Source organism: Salvelinus sp. IW2-2015, linkage group LG6.1, assembly GCF_002910315.2.
Source record: "Salvelinus sp. IW2-2015 linkage group LG6.1, ASM291031v2, whole genome shotgun sequence".
NCBI lineage: Eukaryota > Metazoa > Chordata > Actinopteri > Salmoniformes > Salmonidae > Salvelinus > Salvelinus sp. IW2-2015.
In genome coordinates, this window is record NC_036845.1 from 25,594,328 (window position 1) to 25,621,969 (window position 27,642).

General features: G+C 42.7%; 1 protein-coding gene across 4 annotated transcripts; it reads left to right on the forward strand.

Annotated features, from left to right (window-relative positions):
- Positions 1 to 187: 187 nt before the first annotated feature.
- Positions 188 to 27,401, forward strand: myot (myotilin). Of its 4 annotated transcripts, none has more exons than XM_023989471.2 (17): positions 188 to 333; positions 9,721 to 9,780; positions 9,995 to 10,152; positions 11,728 to 11,793; positions 12,550 to 12,691; positions 12,915 to 12,938; positions 13,089 to 13,208; positions 13,340 to 13,508; positions 18,473 to 19,363; positions 19,957 to 20,104; positions 21,554 to 21,655; positions 22,366 to 22,403; positions 23,934 to 24,066; positions 24,603 to 24,810; positions 24,912 to 25,077; positions 25,285 to 25,418; positions 27,257 to 27,401. In XM_023989471.2, exons 3-17 carry the CDS (start codon positions 10,021 to 10,023, stop codon positions 27,382 to 27,384), a joined length of 2,601 nt encoding a protein of 866 aa, XP_023845239.1. In that variant the 5' UTR covers positions 188 to 333; positions 9,721 to 9,780; positions 9,995 to 10,020; the 3' UTR covers positions 27,385 to 27,401. The 4 variants fall into 4 exon arrangements, with proteins under 4 accessions (XP_023845239.1, XP_023845242.1, XP_023845240.1 ...); XM_023989472.2 differs by lacking the exon at positions 188 to 333 and adding an exon at positions 9,247 to 9,324; XM_023989473.2 differs by lacking the exon at positions 188 to 333 and adding an exon at positions 9,465 to 9,552.
- The last annotated feature ends 241 nt before the right edge of the window (positions 27,402 to 27,642 follow it).

Sequence of the window (27,642 nt, forward strand, 5' to 3'; positions counted from 1 at the left end):
CTCAGGCTCAGTCAGACGCTGCTACGGTGGAGCCGGTGGCTCTCAGTCCCAGCCACTGCCATGGCTGCCTCCCCCCACCTAGCACTCCCCCTGACACCCCCCACCACCACCCACCCACCCCCCNACCCACCCACCCCCCTCCCGTCTGGATACCACCCCTGTAGATGACAGTTGAGTGGTGCTCAGAGAAGGACCCTCTGCGCCCCCTTGGTGAGCAGGGAAGAGAGTGTACCAGGGACAGGAGCAGAGAGAACCGTTTGTCTGTATGTCCCTGCCTGTCTCACACAGTACAGTCATCACCCATTGGACTAGTAGCTGCACAGCGGTCCACTGGTAAGGTCTCTGCATGGTGTGGGGCTTTTTATTTTCCCCAGAGGAATCATTAGTTGCGTGGTCTAGAGGTCAGGTGTTGGCACAGCTTAGGATCATCTGGTTTATGTCACCGGATCCTTACTCAAAATATGTTCTGGTTTGTGTTCAACTGTTGACTATACATAAAGCTGTAAAGCTATCTATCTCTTACCAACTTTAAATGGAAGGTACATTTGCATGTTTATCTACTGTATCAATCAAACATGAAATCTTAGCCTGGTAGTCATGTCAAATTTGAATGAATTAACTGTTTTACTTGTGATCAAACCGTATAAGCTRGCAAATCAAAAAAGTTGTGTGGTGAAAAATGTGTTGCATTTGCTGGGAATTAACTTTGGAACTGCAAAAGTGTGTCAATTATATAGTGTGCAGCGGGGTGAGCCAGCTTGGCATTCCAGAGTGCAGTGGGGATGATGGAAGGGGCCAGGATGGGGTGGGGGGTGTGGGGGGCTTGGCCAGGCCAAACATGCTTCTGCAATGCACTCKGCAAACTGAGAGCTCTGATTGGCCGGAGATCATGTGCTCCTCGCTCTAAATTGGTCCACCTGTAGACAATTCCGAGACCTGTTGGAATTGTTGACTTGTGCAATGGCTTGATGATTAGAACCAAGTCAGTAAACAAATATTCAATTATAGCCTACGAGTGTTTCACAATATCAGTAGTAGCAGTTGGTTGTATGTACAAACTTTACTAGATTCTCAGTGGCCTTGTGCAACCTAAACATGTCAGGAGTCTGATGACTTGCAAATCTTTTGATATCTTTTCAACAAGAGAAACACCAGAATGTCACATGACAAAATTTGCTGACTTATTTATGGGAGACGTCCCCTCCAGTCATTCTACTTTGAGATTTGCGGTTTTGAAGTCGTTCAGTTTGGTTGATGAACAATTGCATTACTGTGGACGTGGGTCACTAACTGGCATTCTGAACATGTTTATTCTCACCAGGTGTTATCTGGTATTTTGACCTCGATTTAGTTAATTGGAATATGGGCTCGACATGACCATATCAGTGTGTTAAAGCCTGGATCACTACCCTGTCCGATGATCCCTCTAAATAACTACCTTAATAAGATTCCAGCATCCTGCCCAGTACATAGGCTCCTGCTGGACATAAGCTGCGGTATCATTACTGAGTTGTGTTGTGATGGTTGGGATGGAATGTATCCATGACTGGACAATGATATGTGTCGGTATTAGAGGCAGCTGCAGTACAAACAGAAGGCTCCTATGGTGGCAGACTGATGGATACAGGGTCATTCCTACAATGCGGTGCCTTTTCTGTCCTCAGGAAATATCACTTTAGTGTAACATTTCGAAAGGCTTTAAATATAAGGTCAGGTGTCCTTTACCTTAAAAACATTCAAATATGGATCTTGAAAGGGAATTTAAGCATTTTAAACACTTTTTTTTCAGTGGATGTAGGCATTTTGGAATGATCCTGGGTGTTATTCATCAAATTCCACGATAAATATAAGCCATAAAATATTCAAATATTTTAAAAACATTTTTTAAATTGTCCTCGTTAAATTCTCTCTCATCAATAACTTATTTTTTCATGATTATTGTATTTATTATTCTTTTATTTCAGATTGTCTGTGCGTCCCTGATATCACTTTCCACCCTGTTAGTTTGTTGTTATTCTCCATTTAAGAAAACAACCCCTTCCTACAATGGCACCACATTCAGGAAGTGTCATAATTTCTTTGGTTGGAAAACAATGGTGCAAAGCTAAATAAATACAAACACTCAGTTTTATCTATTTGTCCACCCTCTTAGGCTAAATTATAGAGAAATTTTTATTTTATTGAAATGTTAAAATATGTTTGATAGAGAAGTTAAAATCCTGTTCAAGTGTTCACCATTATGCTAGCTCAATCTTGCTCACTCACAGAGCTATGGCTAATTTAGGCTCAAAATGTCCACTCTGTTAGACGTTCCACCCTGTTAGGTGGTGCTCTGAACAGGTTCTGAACAGGTTGGAAAATGAACACACACTTTTTTTCTCTGTGTCTGAGCTTGACCAAAAGTTACAAGGTCCAAAATGCACCACATTGTAGCAATGACCCGACTACAGTGGGAGATTATAGTATGTTCCTCCTTCCAAAACTGGCTGTTCAGTTTGGCAGGCCTAATAACAATTTTTGGTAACACTTTACTTGACACCCAGCGTCATAACACGTTATGACACGGTCATAACCATGCCATAATATGTCATAACAGCTGACACAACTTGTCAAAACCTGTCATAATATGGTCATAACACTGTCATGACACATATATTTACACCTGTTGTGACATATATTGCGTTATTTTATGGCTGGTTATGACACCTACATAAGAGTGTCAAATCCCACAAAACCCACCACACAAGGCAAAACATTCCATTACACCATAGCCTACTTGAAAACAGTATGTTTATGTTATATAACACTTTCTGAAATTGACGATATTCATTTATCATTGTAATTGCGCACACATTGATGTCAGACATGCACCTACCCCAATGATCTGTTGCTGATGACTGGAATGAATGTAGGAGCATAGGAGGAGGACAAGAAACCCTATAGGAGGACAAGACACCCTATTTTTGACTGACGACTATCATAAGGGCATGTACGAGAGAGGCCTATCTGGCTTATATGGTAGTGATGGTCATAATTGCTTCTTGACAGTGTCGTAAAGTGTATTTTATTAGTCCAAGTAGTGACACATGATGGTCATAATGCTTCATGATAGTGTCATACAGTGCATTTTCTACAAGTTATATATATTTATTTTTTTAAATACATGACCATAAAGAATTCATTACAACAACAACAAAGGATTTAAGAAACCAACTTTAGAAGGAAAGGAAACTTCTTGGCAGGGAAAAGGCACATTTTAAATATAGGTTTTTACACTCTTGTGTAGGTGTCATAACCAGCCATAAAATAACGCAATATATGTCACAACAGGTGTAAATATATGGCTCATGACAGTGTTATGACCACACTATGACACGTTATGACAAGTTATGTCAGCTGTTCTAACATATTATGACATGGTTATGACCGTGTCATAACGTGTTATGACGCTGGGTGTGAAGTAAAGTGTTCCCCAATTTTCTACACATGATTTGAAAGTGGCTTAATGTTAATTATACTGTATAAAGCTGAAATAAGACCTTAGCAAAGAGACGCTCATTGCTTGTGCCTGTAGTTTCAGATGGCATGCATGGGTATTGAGACTGGCCTTGTTTATGCCTCTAAACACTCCAAAGCTGTCAGATGTCAGATGTCGTGCCTCTCTGGGAATGTGTAGAGGAAGGTGTGAATTAGAGGCCTGTATTTTCATGTTCCCTTCTTTGCATTTACTCTTATATTCCCTTCTTATATTTATGGAAGCCCCCCCCATACAGGGTATGCGGGAATGAGCTACCATATATATATTCCCTCCTTTTTATAAAAAGTGGGGTTGTTGTTTCCTATGATGAGGATATGGAATGTGTTTTGGAATGGATGTGTTGTTTAAGAGGACAATGCGAGCTGAGCAAGCGAGGGGATGACCAGGGTGAATATGTGAATTAAACCCACTGTCGATTTGGGACCGCACTTTGGCTCCAGTGGACATTCCAGGCCAGGCCAGTGGGGGAAGATTTATCTTACGCCATGTGTTTCTAAATCCAACGCACAGAAGGCGAAAAACAAAATTAGATTGTGGCTTAGCTCGGGTTTCCTCTCGTCCAGAAGCTCTACTCTAACTAGTAGCTAGCCAGTCCTCCAGGCTTAGGGTGGGCGCTGAAAGGTGGTAGAGGCCCAGTCACTGGATCTCCTGCAGGGCACACTGAGAATATCATGCTGGCCTGCTGGGTGAAAGCAATGCATAGTGTCATGTGCATGTCTCAAACAAGCCCTCTTGTTATGTAGTTGAATTAAAATTATGTTGAATATAATAATTAACTACATTCATACATATGACTTAATCATTATGTGAATAAATGCAACAGGCCCTGTACGTCTCTGGAGGATCTAGTCAAGGTAGCAAGCCTCTTAATATGACTATAATGAACATGTGTCTATCTTGCACCGTTATGCAATTATTAAGAGATACAAACAGCTAATCCTGGCGACCAATGTTCTTGCAGTAATTTATTGAGTCAAGTACACCAGGGATGCCAAGGTGGAACCCAAGCATATACAGTGCATTCAGAAAGTATTCAGACCCTACGTTACAGCCTTATTCTAAAATGGATTCAATTGTTTTTTTCCTCATCAATCTACACAAAATACCCCACAGCCAGAAGAGGGCTGGCCACCCCTCAGAGCCTGGTTCCTCTCAAGGTTTTTTCCTWGGTTCCTGCCTTTCTAGGGAGTTTTTCCTAGCCACCGTGCTTCTACGTACATCTGCATTGCTTGCTGTTTGTGGTTTTAGGCTGGGTTTCTGCATAGCACTTTGTGACATCGGCTGATGTAAAAAAGGCTTCATAAATACATTTGATTGATTGATTGATAATGCCAAAGCAAAAACAGGTTTTTAGAAATGTTCGAATATGTGCACTACCGTTCAAAAATTTGGGGTCACTTAGAAATGTCCTTGTTTTTGAAAGAAAAGCTATTTTTTGGTCCATTAAAATAACATCAAATTKATCAGAAATACAGTGTAGACATTGTTAATTTTGTAAATTACTATTGTAGCTGGAAATGGCAGATTGTTTATGGAATATCTACATATGCGTACAGGCCCATTATCAGCAACCATCGCGCCTGTGTTCCAATGGCACGTTATGTTAGCTAATCCAAGTTTATCATTTTAAAAGGCTAATTGATCATTAGATAAACCCTTTTGCAATTATGTTAGCACAGCTGGAAACGGTTGTGCTGATTAAAGAAGCAATAAAACTGGCCTTCTTTAGACTAGTTGAGTATCTGGAGCATCAGCATTTGTGGGTTCGATTACAGGCCCAGAAACAAAGTACTTTCTTCTGAAACTCGTCAGTGTCACGATCGTCATATGGAATGGACCAAGGTGCAGCGTGGTGAGCGTACATTTTTCTTTATTATAAATGTCGCCAACAAAACAAGAAACAACAAAAACGAACGTGAAGCTTACTAGGGCTATACAGACCACTAACAAAGACAACTACCCACAAAATACAAAAAGAAAAAATGCTGCCTAAGTATGATTCCCAATCAGAGACAACGATAGACAGCTGTTCCTGATTGAGAACCATACCCGGCCAAAACATAGAAACACAGAACATAGAGTTTCCCACCCGAGTCACACCCTGACCAACCAAACATAGAGAATAAAAAGATCTCTACGGCCAGGGCGTGACAGTATACCTCACAAGTACACCTCACAAGTCCTCAACTGGCAGCATCATTAAATAGTACCCGCAAAACACCAGTCTCAACGTCAACAGTGAAGATGCGACTCCGGGATGCTTCTGGAAGGTTCTGGAAGGTTCTCCCATCTCCACAGAGGACCTCTGGAGCTCTCTCAGAGTGACCATTGGGTTCTTGACCTCCCTGAGTGACCATTGGGTTCTTCACCTCCCTGACCAAGGCCCTTCTCGCTCAGTTTGGCCGGGCGGCCAGCTCTCGGAAAAGTCTTGGCGGTTCCAAACTTCTTCCATTTAAGAATGATGGAGGCCACTGTGTTCTTGGGGACCTTCAATGCTGCAGAAATGTTTCGGCACCCTTCTCCAGATCTGTGCCTCGACACAATCCTGTCTCGGAGCTCTACGGACAATTCCTTYGACCTCATGGCTTGGTTTTTTGCTCTGACATGCTCTGTCAACAGTGTGACCTTATATAGATGGGTGCCTTTCCAAATCATGTCCAATCAATTTAATTTATCACAGTTGGACTTCAATCAAGTTGTAGAAACATCTCAAGGATGATCACAGGATGCACCTGAGCTCAATTTGCAAAAATTAAACCTGTTTTCACTTTGACATTATGGGGTATTGTGTGTAGATTGATGAGGGACTTTCAAAATTATTTATTTATTTTAGAATAAGGYTGTAATGTAACAAAATGTGGAAAATTGAAGGGGTCTGAATACTTTTCAAATGCACTGTACTATGTGTAATGTCAATTATATTCACCAATAGACCTACTAAATTATGAACATATAGTCAGTCACAGAATTACTCTGTAAATTCAACTAATATGATTTATTAGTTACAAAATAATGAGTGTTTTACAACACTCAAACAATTACAGTGTACATGAAATACATTATACATTACAGAATAAGACAGAGTAAATGACTATCAACTAAATAGGACTTAACGTGTGTGACACACACAGGAGCTTGCTAACAAGTTCTCAGAAGTATGAACAAATTCACTCTCCTTTTAACCAAATTCAAGCTTAAACTCATGCCCAACCTGAATTCAACTTTCTTTGCACTTTGCTAGTTAAAACAATAAGTAGGAAAACACACCCAGATTGTAATCTAATCCAATGAATTTAAATGATAGAACTGCACCCCTGTGTCGCTCCTCTTTGAACCATCTGCAGTCCGACAAACTGAGTAACACAGATCTCTGTAACACAGTTTCTCTGTAACAATAAATCCATAGCACTTACAGTACAATAGAACATATCAAAATTCTTAGCTTTTTGTGAACTCCTAAAACAATCCAAACATGGCAATATAATTTACAGTAACAGTCATTTAGCTGATTCAAGTTTCATCAGTCCAGTGACCGCAGGACATCCGTGGGAACGTTTCGTCCCCGAGATTGCCACAGATATGGTGTGGCTCTCTCCTGTGAGATGCAAATATATGGCCAGCCATCTAAATAATGTATTGAGTCTTCATGCTGGGCCTCAGCGCCTGCAAGTCGCTAGTTGCGAGTACCACCTTCTCAAATTTTCCACTACAGTTAGATTTCACGTATCTGATACGTTGAGGAGATGAATCATCTGATCAGACTGGGTGGGCAGAAGCAGATCTCCCTGGTGACAGGGTGGGTTTCCCTCCTCACTCGATCGTATCGAGAGGTCCAGTATCGTTAAATGGAGCCTCTGTTTTAAGGGTCATATGTCACTTAAATCACACGAACAACCCCATCTTGTCACGCCAGCTCCCGCTCTCCCTCTCTGGCGCTCGAGGGCTCCAGGCTGCCCTTCATTACGCACACCTGACACCATCATTACGCACAGCAGCGCTCATTGTACTCACCTGGACTCCTTCCCTTTGTTGATTGCCCCATCTATAACTGTCTGCTCCCCTGTTTGTTCCTGGTGTCAGCATTGATGTCGTTATTTTGTCCCCTGTCCAGATGCTATTCCTGTCCTGTTTCATGTCCGTTATTTATTAAATGTTCTCCCTGCACCTGCTTCCTGTCTCCAGCGTCGATCCTCACACATCTCTCTGGAATGTTGGGATTACCTCAGGAAGCAGGGTTCCATGAATTCTCCTCACAATACCGTGACATGGTGGAGCACTTTTCTTGTTAGTCTAAATGTATCTGCTTTTCATTGTCAATTTAACGCTCCTGCTGTGTTCCGGTCGAATTGGACCGATTTACAAGTTTTCTCTCTGAAAAATGTAATTCATTTAATCTGATTGTCATAAGGTTCCATGACTTTGTCCACACAGGGCATCTGAATAAACAAACTACATTTGGCTGATTTTCATAACATTTTGGGTGTTTTATTTAACTTTTGTACACCTGTGGTTTTCCCGGTCAAAAATGACCGGTCATTAGAAATGAGTGGGTGAGACTATAATTAGTGGATAAAATTGAGTTCAGGCACATGCCCATTCATCAGATGGACACACTTCCTCTCCCAGACCCCCACATGCATGTATGTTTGAGCACACACACACACACACACACACACACACAAACCTCACTCCCCTTCTTGGCTTCCATAGCAATCCCCACAGGAACCTTTCCCCAATAGAATCTTTCCCCCATGGGAACCACACCTGTTGGCATTCACACAAACAATCGCAACATTGTTTCAATAATACATAGAACTTTTCTCGCACCTCTGGTATATAAAGATTTTTTGAGGCCTTGCTCACAATTCATTCTGTGGCAGCGCAATGACCAAACAATAAACTCATATCTTTGATCATGACACTCGTGAGGAGGAGAGTGTCCTTGTTAAACTTTGACACAAAGTAGTCTATGATAAATAGCACAATATGTTTCATCTGAGTATTTGTTATAGTCAAAATAATCCATACATTATGCTTTTTTTACTTAAAAACGAGTTGTATGAGCTCAAGTCAATGAGGCCTACAGGCCATAAATAGGAAATAGAAGTTCAAAACCTGTAATGTTCACAAGAACTTAAGTTGATAAAAAGATCTAACACAGCATTAGGTGATAATATATGTATTATTATGGATTTATAATCAGCTATAATGAGGCGGTAATTTTGGACCGAAGAACACAGAATTAATTAACATGAAACGAACACAACAGGAGGGTTAATCATTTTCTCTGTGGCAATCAGCAAATGTCTCATTGTCTTAGCGCTTGGCGTGGAAGACGAAAAAGAAAAAGAGAAGTCTATTTTGTGTTTCTTGTGTTATGCTTGTCCTCTTTCTCTTAGCAGTGTGTCTCTAAAGCAGTGATATGTGTTGTTGTTTTCATGCAAAGCATTTGGAAGTGTCATGTTGCTACTCTGATGGGTTGTTGAACCTTCCCTTAATGCTGTTGAATTGTGTGTGTGTGTGTGTGTGTGTGTGTGTGTGTGTGTGTGTGTGTATATATGGATTGTATCCATACTACACAGGAATAACCTGAAGTACCATATTTCTAGGAATTTCTGGGTTTCCTGGAATGAGCTGGTTCAGTCTACAGCACATGATTTACAAGCTGAGCTCCCGCTGTGTGCCAATGAGATCCCCTTTCTGTATAAATAGTCAGAGGCTCATGCCAGTATCCATCAGCAGGGTGATTCTGGGAGATTAAAGGAGATGGACAGTGCCTTTCTGGGGTAAGCAACATGAGCTTCAGATGGATAGATTGTTATGTAACCTTTACCCACCGTGATGATCACTCAGTCGTGAGCTTTTGGGGCAACACACACACACAGACAGACAGACGGACGGACGGACGGACGGACGGACGGACGGACGGACGGACGGATGGACAGACAGAAGGACACACACACATACAATTAAACTTGGCGTGCCACATCACAATGTTGAAGCAGGATCTCAAGGTGCAGTATCCTCAGATGTTTCATTTGTGTACAGAAGCATACAGTTGGTCTGATGGAGGGTTGAATCGTGTTAGCTTTAGGACCTATGGTGTATAGAATTAAATAATGATGTGGGTGTATAACACATATAAACATCTGCAGCTCATGCTCTCCCTCCCCTCTGTATAGAAATCAGCACCTATTGGACACAGTGACAATCCCCCTTGGAAAAGCCTGAAACATGGCACAGTAAGTTGGAAGGACATAATGACTAAAAGTTTTCAATGAAAACCAGTACATAATTGAACCTAAAATATTGAAAAATGTAAAATGACATGGGGTTGGACAACTGTGTGTGTGTGTGTGTGTGTGTGTGTGTGTGTGTGTGTGTGTGTGTGTGTGTGTGTGTGTGTGTGTGTGTGTTGTGTGTGTGTGTGTGGTTGTGTGTGTGTGTGTGTGAAAGCATCCAGAAGAAGACGCAAGATAGCCATGTCCCTGACCATCTCCAGCTCCTCCAGAGCAATCTCTTCCACCTCCACCTCCTCTTCCTCTTCCTCCACCTTGGTCCAGCAGCAGAGACACTCCAGCCTGGTGCAGCCCCTCTGCATCAGCCCCCAGAGGGTACCTACCTGACACACATGCACAAACACACACAGACACACACGCACCATATTATAGCTATGCTGATGATTTGCCCACCACACCTTCACTCACAACATTCAATATATACATATTCATAACAAATATATATATTATGTCATTAGTGAAAGTATTCACACCCCCTTGACTTATTCCACGTTTTGTTGTGTTAGACCCTGAATTTAAAATGTATTAAATTGAGATTTTGTGTCACGGATCTACACACAATAACCCATAAAGTCAAAGTGGAATTTTGTTTTTATAATTYTTTACACATGAATTAAGGATCAGCCCCTTTTTTCAATTTTCGCCTAAAATGACATACCCAAATCTAACTGCGTGTAGCTCAGGACCTGAAGCAAGTATATGCATATTCTTGATACCATTTGAAAGGAAACACTTTGAAGTTTGTGTAATGTTAAATGAATGTAGGAGAATATAAAATATTAGATCTGGTAAAATATAATACAAAGAAAAAAACATGAATGATCAACAACCACTTAAAAGAATAATGGGGAAATATTGTATAATCCAATGTTTTTTTGTTAACACAATTTTTGAATGACTGACCCATCTCTGTACCACTACACACATCCAATTATCTGTAAGGTCCCTCAGTCGAGAAGGGAATTTGAATATCCCTTTGAAGTTATCAATTAAGCTTTGGATGGTGTATCAATCAGCCGAGTCACTACAAAGATGCAGGCGTCCTTCCTAACTCGGTTGCCAGAGAGGAAGGAAATCACTCAGGGATTTCACCATGAGGCCAATTGTGATTTTAAAACAGTTACAGGGTTTAATGTCTGTAATAGGAGAAAACTGAGGATGGATCAACAACATCGTAGGTACTCCACAATACTAACCTAAATGACAGAGTGAAAAGATGGAAGCCTGTACAGAATTAAAATACTCCAAAACATGAATCCTGTTTGCAATAGGGCACTAAAGTAATACATAAAAAAATGTGTCAAAGAAATTAACTTTTTGTCCTGAATACAAATAGTTGTTAAAGGCAAATCCAACAGTACACATCACTGAGTACCGCTCTTCATTTGTTCAAGTATGATGGTGGTTGCATCATGTTATGGGTATGCTTGTCATCGACAAGGGAATTTTTAGGATAAAAATAAACATAATAGAGCAAAAATTTAAAAATCTATGGCAATACTTGGAAATGGCTGTCTAGCAATGATCAACAACCACTTAAAAGAATAATGGGGAAATATTGTATAATCCAGGTATGCAAAGCTTTTAGAGATTTACCCAGAAAGACTCACAGCTATAATCTCTGCCAAAGCATTTTTCTTCAACTTTGACATTACAGAGTATTATGTGTGGTAATTGACAAAAAATATTAAATAAAATCAAGTTGAATCCCACTTTGTTACATAACAAAATGTGTAAAAAGTCAAGGGATGTGAATCATTTCTGAAGGCCCTGTATATAATATATGCCTTCAACTGCTCCTTGTCAATATGTTATGTACCCACAGACAATGCATGACAGTGTTTATTTGTGTTTTTAAATCCACTAGTTGTTGTCATATCTTTTTTCTAGACACAGAGTCCATCATATTCCCAACAGCATTCAGGGAGTGGTGGAGTGGCTCCTACTTTTGTCAAGGTAATACAGGATACATCTTTACCCCCATCTGGTGACTGAATATGGAACTGAAGCATGGATTTGTCTGGTTTGGAAATAAAGGTTGAGTCAAAAGTTGAGCTGGACTTGGCCCTACATACATTTTATGAAGGTTTTTTCCTACCTACATCAGAACTGTGAACAGAGTTATGATCATTGTCATTCAACACATGGATTGACACCTGCTCTAGTTCCTTATGATTACATAGGCATATGACATAGCTTTCCAGTCAGATGATGAGAAAGGCCATTGCCTTAATTGCTGTCAGAGGTTAAAAAAAAAATTATATATATATATGTATATATTTCAAAAGTGTTCTTGTCAGTTTGTTAATGATTGTGCCCTAAACATCTGGGCACATGCTGTATGTGTAGAGGGCTGTATGTGTAGAGGGCTGTATGTGTAGAGGGCTGTATGTGTAGAGTGCTGTATGTGTAGAGGGCTGTATGTGTAGAGGGCTGTATGTGTAGAGTGCTGTATGTGTAGAGGGCTGTATGTGTAGAGGGCTGTATGTGTAGAGGGCTGTATGTGTAGAGNGTATGTGTAGAGGGCTGTATGTGTAGAGGGCTGTATGTGTAGAGGGCTGTATGTGTAGAGGGCTGTATGTGTAGAGGGCTGTATGTGTAGAGGGCGAGGTGAGGAGAGAGGTTAAGAGAGGAGGGAGGAGGGGCTTGGTGGTGGTGGTGTGTGTGTCCGCAGCCACCCAGTCACTTTGATCCAGTTCTCTTTGTGTCCAGTGTCTCCACGACGTCAGCACGGTCAAGGGTCAGTTGGTGGTTCTAGAGTGCCGTATTCGTGGGACGCCACCACTGCAGGTTCTGTGGTATCGTGAGGAAGAGCAGATAGTGGACTCTGCTGACTTCCGCATCCTCCGAAAGAGTGAGTGGCAGAGTGCATGGTGGCTCCATCGGTGATGGGAAATACACACAGACCAAAAATTGCTTTTGACCCAATGGCTACACACTGGTTGAATCAACGGTGTTTCCACGTCATTTCAATGAAATTACATTGAACCAACAGGAATATACATTGAATTGATGTCTGTGCCCAGTGGGGAGGCACTAAATAGAAATTATCTCTAAACGTTCTCCTTCTTTTTCAGAGGCTACTTCTGCATCAGTGCCAGGTGAGTGGGAAACATACCAAAGGCCCACTGTTGGCTATTGTTGAAGGGCACATTTACCAGTGTCTCCCATTATTATAACATTAACATGATACATTGGTGCTGGTATTGGTGTGCCATTCTCATGTGTCCCCTCCTCTCCTTCCTCCATAGAGGAGCTGTGTACCCTTGTCATCACCGAGGCCTTCCCAGAGGATTCTGGGGTGTTCAAATGTATTGCTGGGAATCAGTTCGGAACTGTATCATGCAACGCCATACTGGAGGTGTACATTGGTGAGCAGAGACTAGTTACAGAACTGGTCAGACGCGCAAGACTACTTTTGTGCTTTTACTCAGTTTTCTTCATCGCTCTAATCTACATTTAATCCTGAAAAACATTCTGACAATGTGATGTCTCTGTCCAGACCTGGAAGAGCAGATGGAGAATGAGCAACCCATGGATGAGCAGCCCTTGGAGTCTACCAGGCTGGAACATGATGAAGTCCCCTCTTTACTACAAGACGTAGCCGCGATTCCCCCTCCAGAGTGGCCCGAGAGCCCAGTCTGCGAGATTGACCCCCCACTGGAAGAACAGTGAGTTCAACTATTTTAGGCAAAAACCCTAAAATGGAAAGATGAGGGGCCAGTATGCTGCTGTGGGACAGTATTTATGTATCAAAATACCTATCCATACGTAAAAGTAAACTTTGTAGAAATGATCACATAGGTAATCTATGAAATCGCAGGGATGCAGAGGTCAGAAAAATATTTCCCTACTGTCAATTCGATTCAACTGCCACAAGAGGGGGCTATTGCTTGTTTTGAAGTTGCAGGTAGGCTGCTATAGTTTGAAAGGTTTTATGATCTAATTCTCAGTGTCCGTTCATTAATTACGGTAAGAGAGTACCGAATTAAGATAGGTACTACAGCGCTGCTGATTGTTTGGTTTGTAGATGTGTTTAATTATCATCTGATTGTAATAACAGGGAGGGGCGTATTTAGCCTATTTGTCTTCAATTTTGATTGGAAACAAATGCAAGGAACACATTTTATTCCATGTTATTAAATTACACTATTATAAGTGCTTGTGTGTAGGCTAGAGAGGCACACCGAATAGGGGCGACTGTGACATGTAAAATTAAAATAAAGGCAGGTCAGGTTATGGTGTCGTAAATTAGGGGTAGCAGCACAGCCGCGCTCTGAAATCAGCTGAGAGTCGCGTGCACGTTATTCTGCATATTTGACGTGGGTGTACACAATCTATACAGACCTTTTGCTCTCCGACTCATATCAGAAACATTCAACTCTCTGTAGTTCAGCCTATATTGAAGTTGAAATATTGAGATCTTTAATCTAGTACCTTTTATCCAGGTAAGCTTAATGTATTATTGTTGGATTTTTAAAATTTTGTGTCACTCAATTGGTGATAAATTTGTCACAGGTGCAACTGATTATAAAAGTTTGTCCAATTTTGTTTTTCTATTTAAATATGTGTGTGTATGTGTAAAACCTTGTAATATGCACTGGTAATTTTCTAAATGGGTAAATGCAAATTACCTTTTTAATTGGATGTTACAGTATTCACATTTCTGCATGACTTATCAGTGACTCACTCAGTGAGTTGGTTAAATTGTGTATTTGAAGGGCTGTGCTGTGTAGTGTCAAAGTGAGATCTCTGTAGAAGGCTAAAGTGTAATAGAGCTCTGTAGAGACCCCAATCATTGTCTATAATTTAAGTGTGCATACCAAAGCTAGCCCAAGATATACACTTCATTAAGGAGCCTAATGTTACCGTTATTCAAAAAGACCTCATACACTACTTTACTAAAAGTATATGGACACCTGCTCGTTGAACATCTCATTCCAAGATCATGGGCAGTAATATGGATTTGCGCCCNCTGCTATAGCAGCCTCCACTCTTCTAGGAAGGCTTTCCACTAGATGTAGGAACATTGCTGCAGGGACTTGCTTCCATTTAGCCACAAGCATTAGTGAGGTTGGGCGATTAGGCCTGGCTCACAGTCGGTGTTCCAATTCATCCCAAAGGTATTCGATGGGGTTGAGGTCAGGGATCTGTGCAGACTAGTGAAGTTCTTCCACACCGATCTCGACAAACCATTTCTGTACGGACCTTGCTTTGTACATGGGGGCATTGTCATGCTGAAACAGGAACAGGCCTTCCCCAAACTGTTGCCACAAAGTTGAAAGCGCAGAATCGTCTAGAATGTCAATGTATGCTGTAGCTTAAGATTTGCTTTCACTGGAATTTAGGGGGCTATGGTCCCATTCTGTGTGCTTGTGTGGCATACCACTTTGCAGCTGAGCCACTGTTGCTCCTTGATGTTTTCACCTCACAATAACAGCACTTCGAGTTGAGCCGGGCAGCTTTACCATGGCAAAACGTTTATGAACTGACTTGTTGGAAAGGTGGTGTCCTATGACTGTGCCACGTTGAAAGTCACTGAACTATTCAGTAAGGCCATTATACTGCCAATGTTTGTCGATGGCGATTGCATGGCTGTGTGCTCGATTTTATACACCTGTCAGTACGGGTGTGGCTGAAATAGCAAAATTCACTAGTTTGTTTCCACATACTTTTGTGTGTGTCTATATAGTGTGGTATTTTCGGAGGTAGACTGGTTCTGGCCGCCAAATACTCTATCTGAACATACAGTTGAAGTCGGGAAGTTTACATACACTTAGGTTGGAGTCATTTAAAACGTGTTTTTCAACCACTCCACAAATGTCTTGTTAACAAACTATAGTTTTGGCAAGTCGGTTGGGATATCTACTTTGTGCATGACAGAAGTAATTTTTCCAACAATTGTTTACAGACAGATTATTTCACTTATATTTCACTGTATCACAATTCCAGTGAGTCAGAAGTTTACATTCACTAAGTTCACTGTACCTTTAAACAGCTTGGAAAATTTCATTACATGATATCATGGCTTTAGAAGCTTCTGATAGGCTAATTGACATCATTTGAGTCAATTAGAGGTGTAGCTGTGGATGTATTTCAAGGCCTACCTTCAAACTCAGTGCCTCTTTGCTTGACATCATGGGAAAATGAAAAGAAATCAGCCAAGACCTCAGAAAAACAATTGTAGACCTCCACAAGTCTAGTTCATCCTTGGGAGCAATTTCCAAACGCCTTAAGGTACCACGTTCATCTGTACAAACAATAGTACGCAAGTATAAACACCATGGGACCACGCAGCCGTCATACCGCTCAGGAAGGATACGCGTTCTGTCTCCTAGAGAGGAATGTACTTAGGTGCGAAAAGCGCAAATCAATCCCAGAGCAACAGCAAAGGACCTTGTGAAGATGCTGGAGGAAACGGGTACAAAAGTATCTATATCCACAGTAAAACGAGTCCTATATCGACATAACCCGAAAGGCCACTCGGCAAGGAAGAAGCCACTGCTCCAAACTGCCATAAAAAAGCCAGACTACGGTTTGCAACTGCACATGGCGACAAAGATCGTACTTTTTGGAGAAATGTCTGATGAAACAAAAATAGAACTGTTTGGCCATAATGACCATCGTTATGTTTGGAGGAAAAAGGGGGAGGCTTGCAAGCCAAAGAACACCATCCCAACCTTGAAGCACAGGGGTCGCAGCATCATGTTGTGGAGGTGCTTTGCTGCAGGAGGGACTGGTACTCTTCACAAAAAAGATGGCATCATGAGGACAGAAGATTATGTGGATATATTGAAGCAACATCTCAAGACATCAGTCAGGAAGTTAAAGCTTGGTTGCAAATGGGTCTTCCAAAAGGACAATGACCCCAAGCATACTTCCAAAGTTGTGGCAAAATAGCTTAAGGACAACAAAGTCAAGGTATTGGAGTGGCCAGCACAAAGCCCTGACCTCAATCCCATAGATAGAACATTTGTGGGCAGAACTGCAAGCAAGGAGGCCTACAAACCTGACTCAGCTACACCAGCTCTGTCAGGAGGAATGGGCCAAAATTCACCCAACTTATTGTGGGAAGCTTGTGGAAGGCTACCTGACACGTTCGACCCAAGTTAAACAATTTGAAGGCAATACACTCAATTAGTATTTGGTAGCATGTAAACTTCTGACCCACTGGGAATGTGATGAAAGAAATAAAAGCTGAAATAAATCATTCTCTCTCCTATTATTCTGACATTTCACATTCTTAAAATAAAGTGTTGATCCTAACTGACCTAAAACGGGGAATTTTTACTAGGATTAAATGTCAGGAATTGTGAATTTATTTAAATGTATTTGGCTAAGGTGTATGTAAACTTCTGACTTCAACTGTGTATCGATTCTCAATTGTGATACGATTCTAGAAACAGAAAGCCCTTTATTTTCATATCACATCAAAATAATTTCACAAATGCAAAATACACACTTACTGTACACCATTTTAACCTGCTTTATCACTGTTGCAGCTGACAGTATTTTTCAGTGACATGTTTCTGGCAGCCTTCCTTTACAGTGTTCAGAGTATGCTAGATAGCTAATTAGCACAGGTGGTACCTCTGTCTTCCGTCTGTCTTCGGTAAATACGCACTGTAACTTGGAGATATGGCTGTGTGTGAACACTAACCCTATAAAGGCGTATGAATTTACCATGCCATTTTTTGAAAATTGTTTATTTCTGATATGAAATTAGGTCCTTATGCTTCCTCCTAATTTCTAGCAAAGGGTACATGGTGATAGTGTGTTAGTGGTGGTGTAAATCCCCAAATATACTTTGACTCTTCCTGTCCTACCATGGAATCAACATAACTCTCACTCTTTCCTTTAATGATTCCCTTCAAAATGAAAATAATTTGAATGTCAGTGGGGGAGATCCCTTTTTCGACGAGGGAAAACTGGATGCTTTCCAGGCAGTCACACAAAGCTCTGAAAGGACCAGCGCACTCAATAGCATCTCTCTATTTACCAGTGTCCCCTTTCTGTTGGATCACAGTCATACCATTCCAATGTTCCCAAAGGGGAGGGAGGGCTTGTTCAGTTGGAACTATTTGAGTTTCAGATAGATCATGTTTAGTCCCCGGAGCCAGTAAGACTCCTTATTCTACAAGACAGACAGTCATCTGATTATGAATTTCTTTCTGGATTGTTTTTAGCATTGTGAGAAGAAATGTTGTAGTATGGTTTAGGATTTGAAATGCTCGTCACAGTATTGGACGAGGGTGTCGGTGTTCGCTGTAAAAGAACTGCACCTGCCAGCTAATGTCAGTACAGCACTACAGGCTCCTGATTTAGCCCCTCAAACTTGAATAGCAACATGTCCACTACTCTCTTGTAGGTCATGTGGACAGTGTTTGTGTTCAATACATTTTTCCTTTGAGTGTGTAAGGCAAGCCAAAACATACAGAACATTGAACTTTTCATGGGGAATTTACTCTGATTATTTACTATGCAAAAAGGGGCACTTAAAATGCATGATCCACCTAAAAGGCTGTGCGTGGGTATAACAATTTTACTGTAGTAAGAAATGTTGTTTCTATGGTCCCCATTTATCCTGTTAATTTGCATTACTCAAGTTAAGTTACCAAAGTGTTTCTCCTTGCAGGTCTCTAGAGCCTGAGCTACAGCCACCTAGTAAAACCCTAGAGGAGCCGTTCAGTCCAAGTGAAAAGAGTATCCACTGCTCAGAGGGTCAGAGGTCACCTGAAGCCCGCACGCCCACCCCGCCGGCCTTAAAAATAAAAACGACCCCCAAACTGTTCACTCCCAGCAAGCCCAGCTTCCAGAGCTCAGGAGACTCTAGAGGCTGCAGTATGAGCAGCAGTGTGGCTGACCTTCCTACCTTCACCCCCAGCCTCTTTGCCCCCAGTGCCTTCAACTATGCACGGCCACGCCAGTTTATCCAGTCCCAGCCGGCCTTCCAGGTCCCCAGCTATGATGTAGCCCAGGCTCTGCCTCAGTCCAATGGGAACAGCAGCAAGGCCTCTCCCTCCTCCTCCAATCTGAGCTCCCCCATTTCCACTCCTGCATTCTCACAGCCGCCGGTGTTTCCCCATGACCCTCCCGCCGCCGCTGCCCAGCCCGTGTCCCCCTCCCGCGCCCCCATGCGCTCCACTATCACACTCACCCCGAGGGTCCCCAGTGCTAACACCAGTGTCAGTGTCCCAGCCCCATCTGAGCCCAAGTCCCAGTCCTCTTCAGCTGCCTTCCTCTGCTCTGTCCTGCCCTCTCAGTCCACCCCACAGTACAAGCCTGCACCCATGTCCATTCCCCAGCCTCCATCACCAGCTCGCTCCTCACACTCCCCCAACCCTCCCAGCCCCCTGCCCAAGCCCCACTTTGATGCCCCCCTGCACATGGCTCTCCCTACTCACAGCCTGCCTATGAGTGGGTCTCCCCACTCCCAAACTCCCACCACCGTTTCCATGCCACAGCCCTCCTTTCCTCCTCCCTCATGCGTGTCTCTGCCTCCTAGCTACAGAGGGACCCCAAACATGTGAGTTGCTATATTTTCAAACGGTAAATAAAATGCCTGAGTCTTAGCTAGTATGTTATAGCAATTCACCATACACTGAATATACAAAACATTACGAACACCTTCCTAATGTTGAGTTGCACCCCCCACCCTTGCCCTCAGAACAGCCTCAATTCGTCGGGGCCTTGACTCAACAAGGTGTCGAAAGCGTTCCACAGGGATGCTGGCCCATGTTGACTCCAATGCTTCCCATAGTTGTCAAGTTGATTGGATGTCCTTAGGGTGGTGGACCATTGTTGATACAGATTGGAAACTGTTGAGTGTGGAAAAACCCAGCAGCTTTGCAGTTCTTGACACAAACTACCATACCCGTTCAAAGGCACTTAAATATTTTGTCTTGCCCATTCACCAGTCCATGTCTCAAGGCTTAACAGACTTAACCTGTCTCCTCCCCTTAATCTACACTGATTTTTAAGTGGATTTAACAAGTGACATCAATAAGGGTCAGTCTGTCATGGAAAGAGCAAGTGTTCTTAATGTTTTGTATACTCAGTGTAAATTATGATTTTAACATTAATGGTTGATTAATATTCTGTCTGGCTTACCCTCTCCAGCCTTCCCAAGCTGATCCTGAAGAAGGCTCCTGTCCCTCAGCCAGTGTCCCACAACTCGGATGAGCAGATCCAGGGTTCCAAGGACGCGCTGATCCAAGATCTGGAGAAGAAGCTACGCACCAAAGAAGCCCGCAGGAGAAACAGCCAGGTATCCATTAAAACAAACTAGCCCGGAGTCAGTGGGCAGTGAAGTGTTTGTAATTTGTGTGGATATACTGCATGTATGTGGATAGGGTAATGTATGATGTGATTCAGTGTCAAGACAATGTTATAATCTAAGTGTTGTCTTATTTAATGTGGTTAGGGAATAAACTAAGTACTTTTCGACAACCTGCTTGTTTACTCCACTACCACATGAATGCTGTACAAGAAAACGTGTGGTTCCCTTCCTGATTTGAACCCATACAGCATACATCATCAGACTATTTGATATCACAATGTGGCAACTATGAAAGAGGGAAATATGGATTCGTAACTTATCATCCTCTCGTAGTATTCCTGTATTAATTAAAGTCAAGGACATATAATATCCTTGACGCCACGTGCATCAAGCGGGATTCTCAACTTTGAATAGATATTTCAGTAGGACCCAACTTCCAATTACTAGAAGCTTCAGTGGAATCCCGGGGACTTAGTTAACCAGTGTACTATGATCAACACAAGGCAGCTGTTGTGTTGAAGTAGACCCAATAACATTGGAGGCTGCTCTATGGACAGACATGCTTACACAGCCGATCCCAATTCACTTTCTACCTTATCCATAACCCTTTGACGTTTGCAGATCTGAAAGGTCTGAATAGGTATAGCAGTTCAGTGGTGGGGCATCCACCATATTGCTGCCAATGAGTAAGTTGGGACCATAGACTTAGATGGACAACTCATCTTTGTATCTGTCCCATTGTGGCGTCTGTGAGAGCACAGGCAGCGCCATTGAAGCCATCTCCATTTTGAAGTAGTACATTTTCTTCTACTACTTCTGAGTTGGTAAAAAAAACTCAGTGTGCATTTGGACACCTGGAGTGTGTTTGAACAGGTATAAAACTAAGGTTGGAAATTTTACTGCCACCTGCAGTTATGGAATGTTTTCTCATATGTATAATTCATCGGCTGATCCCTCCTGATGACCTGGATGGAATTATTTGATCCTTCCTTAACCCATAGGAAGTCCCACCTAGTTGAGTACCTCAAAATGGTGAAAGTCCTCAAGTGCGCTGCCCATGCTAAAACAGGCTTTTGGGCACTAGAGTTGTATATGACTGCAGTATACTGGCTCAGCATTGGCTGGTTTACGGGTACTATACAGTATATGGTGTAACCGGTGGAATTTGAACCCAGGTCTCCCATGGGAGAAATCAAGGTCTTGACCTTTTCAGAGCAAGAGGAAATTCCTTTTTGGGCCGTCATTGATTTTGAAGTCTTAGGCGGGGCTACCTCATTACATGACGACTAGCAACCATGACCGACTCATGTCCGCAACACTGGCTGGCTATTGGCTGGTTTACTGGTCCTATATAGTATACTGGCTCACCATTGGCTCGTTTAATGGTACTAGTATACTGGCTGACTATAGCCTGGTTTCCTGTTTGTCCCCTGACAGAAGTTGTCCTATGAGGAGCGCATGGCTCGACGGTTGCTGGGTCCAGATAACGCTGCCTCTGTCTTTGACTTTGAGAATTCCTCCGACTCACAACTCGACCAGGTATAATCTAAGTTATTTTAGGAAGTACAATAGACTTAACTTTTTCATTTCAAGGATCCATACTTTTGTCATGCTACTGTGTGTCTTTTGATGTTCTACTAATACAGATCACAAGTTTCTCAGGCTTGGAGACGTTACTAATACTATGTGGGGTTTAGATGGGATGTTCCCGGTATTATGTGTGACTAGTCCCCTGACATTGTAGATCAGCCCTCAATCCTTCTCACACAATGGGGCTGGGCTCCGGCTCTGTCCTCATCAGTCACAGGAGAACTGCACAGCCCTCTTCCAAGAATGCAGCTAGAAATAGCAGGTGTGAAGACTATGTGCCATAGCAGCATTCTCCCAGGGATATGTAGTGTAGGATGCCAGAAAGAGACCACACACACAACAGTACAACACGTGTGCCCACACAACGGTACAACACGTGTGCCCACAGCACTATTCCCCCATCTGGCCACCCCTATATTCCTAGGCATAGTGTCATGTACTTTGAAATATTTAGCAAGTCTGGTTATTCAAGAGGTTGTGTTAAAGTAATGCCTTTTCAGGAGATGTAGTCTTGAACATAGACCACCTTTATGGGTGAACTTGAGTGTTGGCTAGTGTAGAGGCAGTGATGAATCCCTCTCTATATACAGTATGTGAATGCTTTTACACAGGTCCATGGCAAAAATGTTATTCCCAAATCTCTCTGTCCTCTCTTGCAGCCAGGATCACCAGAGGGACGTAACACTGGAGGAATATGGTAAATGTCACCCACAGTCGGCAAAAGCATGTATATACATTTATAATGCTTTAACATTTGAGTAATTTGGCAGACATGCTTACCCAGAGCGACTTACAATAGTGCATTTATCTTAAAGGAGCAGTTCACTATTGTACATCTTGACGTTAGATGGTTCCTCACACTGACAGTAGTCTATGGGCTGGGAGAAACTGTCTACCCCCTCTCCTCAACTGAACCACTGATTAGTATTCTTTAAACCGCCACTACAAACTTCAGCTAACCTTATTTTATTTAAACATGCCCCCATCAATTCGATAGATTGTTAGCTTGTGTTGGCTAGGGTTAGCTGAAGTTTGTCGTGGATGTTTAAAGAGCTGAACCATTGATTAATTTATTTTGTCCCATAGACTACATTCAGGGTGAGGAACTGTCTAATATCAAGTTGTAAAATAGTGAACTACTCCTTTAAGATATCTCAGTTATTTATTTAAAATACTTATTTAAGAGGTAAGGTTTCAGACCTTTTCTGAAGATGGACAGGGACTCCACTGTCCTGACTTCAGGAGGATGCTTATTCCACCATTGGTGTGTCAGGACAGAGAAGTGCTTTGACTGGGCTGAGCGGTAGCTTCCCTCCTGTAGGGGTGGGAGGGCAAAGAGAGCAGAGGTGGCAGAAAAGAGTGCTTGGGTTGGGGTATTGGGTTTGAGAATAGCCTGAATGTGAGGAGGGGGGAGTTCCCCCTAGCTGCTCCATAGGCAAGCACCAGGGTCTTCAGATGATGTGAGCTTTGACTGGAAGCCAGTGTAGTGTGTGGAGGACCGGGGTGACCTGGGAGAACTTGGGAAGGTTGAACACCAAAAGAGTTTTGCTCATACTGCATATAAATACCGCATATACACAATGAAGCAGTAGATGAGGAGACCAGAAAGAGAAGAGTGCTCCACGTGAGGGTGAAGGCATGTGCGAATGAGACCTGAGGCTTAGGGCTGGGTGGCGGGTTGTCGGATCCAGGTTGAGTTTCCTGGCGCAGCCGTGTGTTTGTGTGCTGTTTCCACTGCCTACCACGGGCTCCGGTTCCCCCCGGCCATGCTGTAAGCGGGACAATAATAGACTATGAACTGAGTGAGCTGACATGTCTCCCAGTCTCTACGGCTATGATGTCTTCCTTACTGATGTTTTCTGGGATTGCTTTGTCTTCCCATTATGATGCACAGTTGGAAGGTGAAGGGCACCTGCTGTGTTACTTGAAGTGAGATGGTTTAGGATCCATGTGTGGACTTTTTGGCCATTTTGTTTATGTTAATGGGGTTTTCTGAACCATGGGACAGCATGAATGGAGATGCAGCATTTGATGTTATGAATTAGTTCAATTTGCTCTTTGAATCTGAAAAGATGAGAAGAGTGAGCTCTCTTGACTGCATGAGAACTCAATCATTCAAAGTCAGCCATCAAAGGCGCAGTTATGAAAGCTCCTCTGTTCCTACCCCCTCCCTCTTCTGCTCTCACTTTCTCCTCACTCCTTTCTCCTCTCTCTTTCTTTCCTCTAGGGGAAAACACCATTCTGGTACTGATGGCAAYGAGGGCTCGGCCATCCAGGAGAAATGCTATGCCCCACGTTTCATCCAGGTCCCCAAGGACCTTACAGTGGAGGAGGGCAGGTTCTGCAGGATCGATTTCAAGGTACAGCACTGGACACGCTGTAATCAGTTTAGTCATGAATGTTGATGAAATGCATTATATGTAGCTAGMATTCAACATTTTTAGAGCTGGGATCTATTTCCTAGGTAGGAACTTATTGATGAGGTATCTTCTGTAAAGACCTCGTTAAACTTTGACACGGACTCACGCAACAATGTATTTAAGTGTAATGCAATTAAAGCCTCTGGAGTCCAAACATGAAASCCAATATCACCCAATATCACATCTGGACAGAATAACCAGGTTGTGAAAAGCTACCCTGTACTCTCCTCCCCCCTCATCCACTTCCTCCTCTGAGCAATCACAACCCCCAATCAGGGTCCCTGCACTAAGCCCTCCATAAACCCCTAGTAGTCCACACTCCAGTCCACACACTCCCTGGGTCCCTCGCTGCTCAAGGCTGTGTCCAGGGTCATATATTTATTAGTACACACTGTAGCAAAACATTTTGCAACAAAAATTGTTTCCATCTTCTTCTGTTTGATGTTGAACGAATGCACCCCTGGCTGTGTCCTCAGGTGGGAGGTCTGCCCACCCCAGATGTGACCTGGTATCTCGACGGGAAGGCCATCCGCCCGGACGACTACCACAAGATGCTGGTGTGTGAGAAGGGCATGCACTCCTTCATCATTGAGATTGTGACTGTGCATCATGCCGGTGTCTACGAGTGTATGGCCAGAAACCGCGCTGGGGAGAACCACTTCTACATAAAACTGGAGGTTATCGGTAAGAGCTGTTTTTGATTACTGTATTCTGTCAAATAATCTCCCATTTCCCATCGCTTARCATTGATGCGCTAACACTGCTTTACCCCCTCTCCTCTTCAGCCCAGGAGATGCTTCGCCCCCCCACTTTTGTCCAGAAGATGCTGAACTCTCGTGCCCTGGAGGGGGACACAGTGAGGTTAGAGTGTAAGGTGGCTGCCTCCCCTCCACCAAAGCTCTTCTGGAAGAAGGACAAAGACATGCTGCGCATTGACCCCACCAGGATGAGGTTGATGGACCTTCAATTCCAAGTTTGAATCCTCTCAGAAGGAGAAATGCTCACAGTAGAGATTGTAATTTCTGACAGTTAGCTGCCTTGAATCTAGCTGAAATGTGTTTGTTAATTTTGCTAGTTAAGGTGAACCTCTGTTAGCTTTAAGTGAGAGGTGCTGTTGATTCCATAAGAGAGTAACCCCAAGCATGATGTGTCTTCCAGCCTTTACCAGGATGGTACTGGAAGTCAGTGCCTGCTCATTGAGAGGCTGGTCAAATCTGATGCAGGCTGGTACACCCTGTCTGCCATCAACGAGGCCGGCATGTCCACCTGCAATGCCAGACTGGACGTAGGAAGTAAGTGGACCGTTTGTGCGTGTGTGGGTCTGTGCTTATCACACAAGTGTTTAGTTAAGAGATCCAATTGGCTCATCTCTGTCCGTTACCCATTACTGTATGTAAATGTTTCAAGACTTAAACTCAAAAACACAACTGACTGCTGTGCCAGTCAACCTCTTGTGGCCCTTCACAGCTATTAGTGTGCTGACATCTGCAATAGTGGGACAAAGGCAGGGATTACCGCGCTGTTTACATCAGAGACAGACAACGCTGTAACCTCGCACTCAGAATGTCCGCTATGACAGGACATTGAAATGGCATACTACACTACTGTACTATAAACAGTGGTGGGAAAAGTACCCAATTGTCATACTTGAGTAAAAATAAAGATAATAGAAAATGAAAAGTGAGTCACCCAGTAAAATACTACTTGTGTAAGTCAAAAAATATTTGGTTTTAAATATACTTAATTATCAAAATTAAATGTAATCGCTAAAATATAATTAAGTATCAAAAGTTGAAGTGTAAATCATTTCTAATTCCTTATATTATTAAGCAAACCAGACGGCACAATTTTCTTTCTTTTAAAAAAATGTACGGATAGCAAGGGGCACACTCCAACACTCATATCTTTTACAAATTAAGCATTTGTGTTTAGTGATTCCACCAGATCAGAGGCAGTAGGGATGACCAGAGATGTACTCTTGATAAATGTGTGAATTGGACCATTTTCCTGTCCTGCTAAGCATTCAAAATATAACGAGTACTTTTGGGTGTCAAGGAAAATGTATGAAGTAAAAAGTACATTATTTTCATTAGGAATGTAGTGAAGTAAAAGTTGTCAAACATAAATGGTAAAGTATAGATACCCCAAAAAGCTACTTAGGTAAAAATACTTTAAAGTACTACTTAATTACCAGTGTTGTGTAAAAACGTATGTACTGTAGCAGCAAGGGGAAATTGTCTCTTACTCAATATTTGTAGTACTTTCTGCTGTTACGATGGACGGGCAAATTTCCTGTAATTTCTCCCGTCGTCCTGCAAATACAGTAGTTGCCATGGCGGTGCAAGTTGTAAAGGCTGATAGAAACCCATAACAGATGTATCATTACAAGGCTAGGACAATGAGGGGCTGCTGTATTATATTCCTCCTCGATCACATAACATGCCATCTGGTATGCGGACCGAGAGCGGCCGTATTGACTTTTAACTCTATTCAGCCTAGCTAGCTGAAGAAGTAGTCTGAAATTTATCGGTCAGAGAGAGGGCATATACTTGCTCTATCCTCTCAGTGCAGGGTTACTAAATGGAAAAACTGACTCTTCTTTGCTCATATGATTCTCATCGTGATGATGTCAGGCCCCAACTGTGCAGCAGAATTTAGCTGGACACTCTGCTGGCCACAAGGAAAGCTGGTCTTTCGACTCCCAAGGTTAACCTGTAATTGGAGATGGTGCTTAATACAGCAATGCTGGCAGAGAGGGCTACGACGCCAGTCTCACAGCACAGGCATGCCTCAATGGCTCTTGTACAAACCTTAATACTGGAGCAGTTTATCTTTGGAGATCTTTTTAGGAAAATCTCTTAGGATAGCAGCACATTCCTCCTTCTGTAGATGAAGAGGTCCAAACATGATTTCAAATTCCTTATATTAGGCAAACCAGACAGTACAATTTTCATGTTTTTAAAATAATAGGTTGGTAATATTTGACATTGACTGGCTTTATTTTCATTTTGTTTTATTACCTGGCTCAAATGCAACATTTCCATTATTATTGCATTAGAGGTTCAAAAGGAGCCTGTTCTGAATATATCTTGATCTTTGTATTCCATTCTGTTCACTCTTCTGTCTCCAGCTCGCACCAACAAGCCTGCCCCCCCTACAGGCAAGCATTTTAAAATCCCCCTCAGCCATCTCCCCGTTCTGACTCCAGACCCCACCCCCCAGCACACGGCCCCCCTGTACGAGAGCGAGGAGCTCTAGACAAAACTACACCAGGAGTGTAATAATCGTGGATGTGTGTTGTGCTCATTATACCTGCCTGTGTCCTACCACTGAGGCTGTCCTGTTGTCTGTGTCTTGGGGAGGAAAGCAATTGAGGTTTTGAGGAAGCGGKTAGATGGACTCTCACATTTTGCGCAGTCTCAATCCAGGACACCTCAAAAGACCCCGCATTTGTCAAATGCACTTTAGTTTGAGCCCTTCTGGTTTTGTGTCAAGGGCATGCTGGTCAGATGCGGG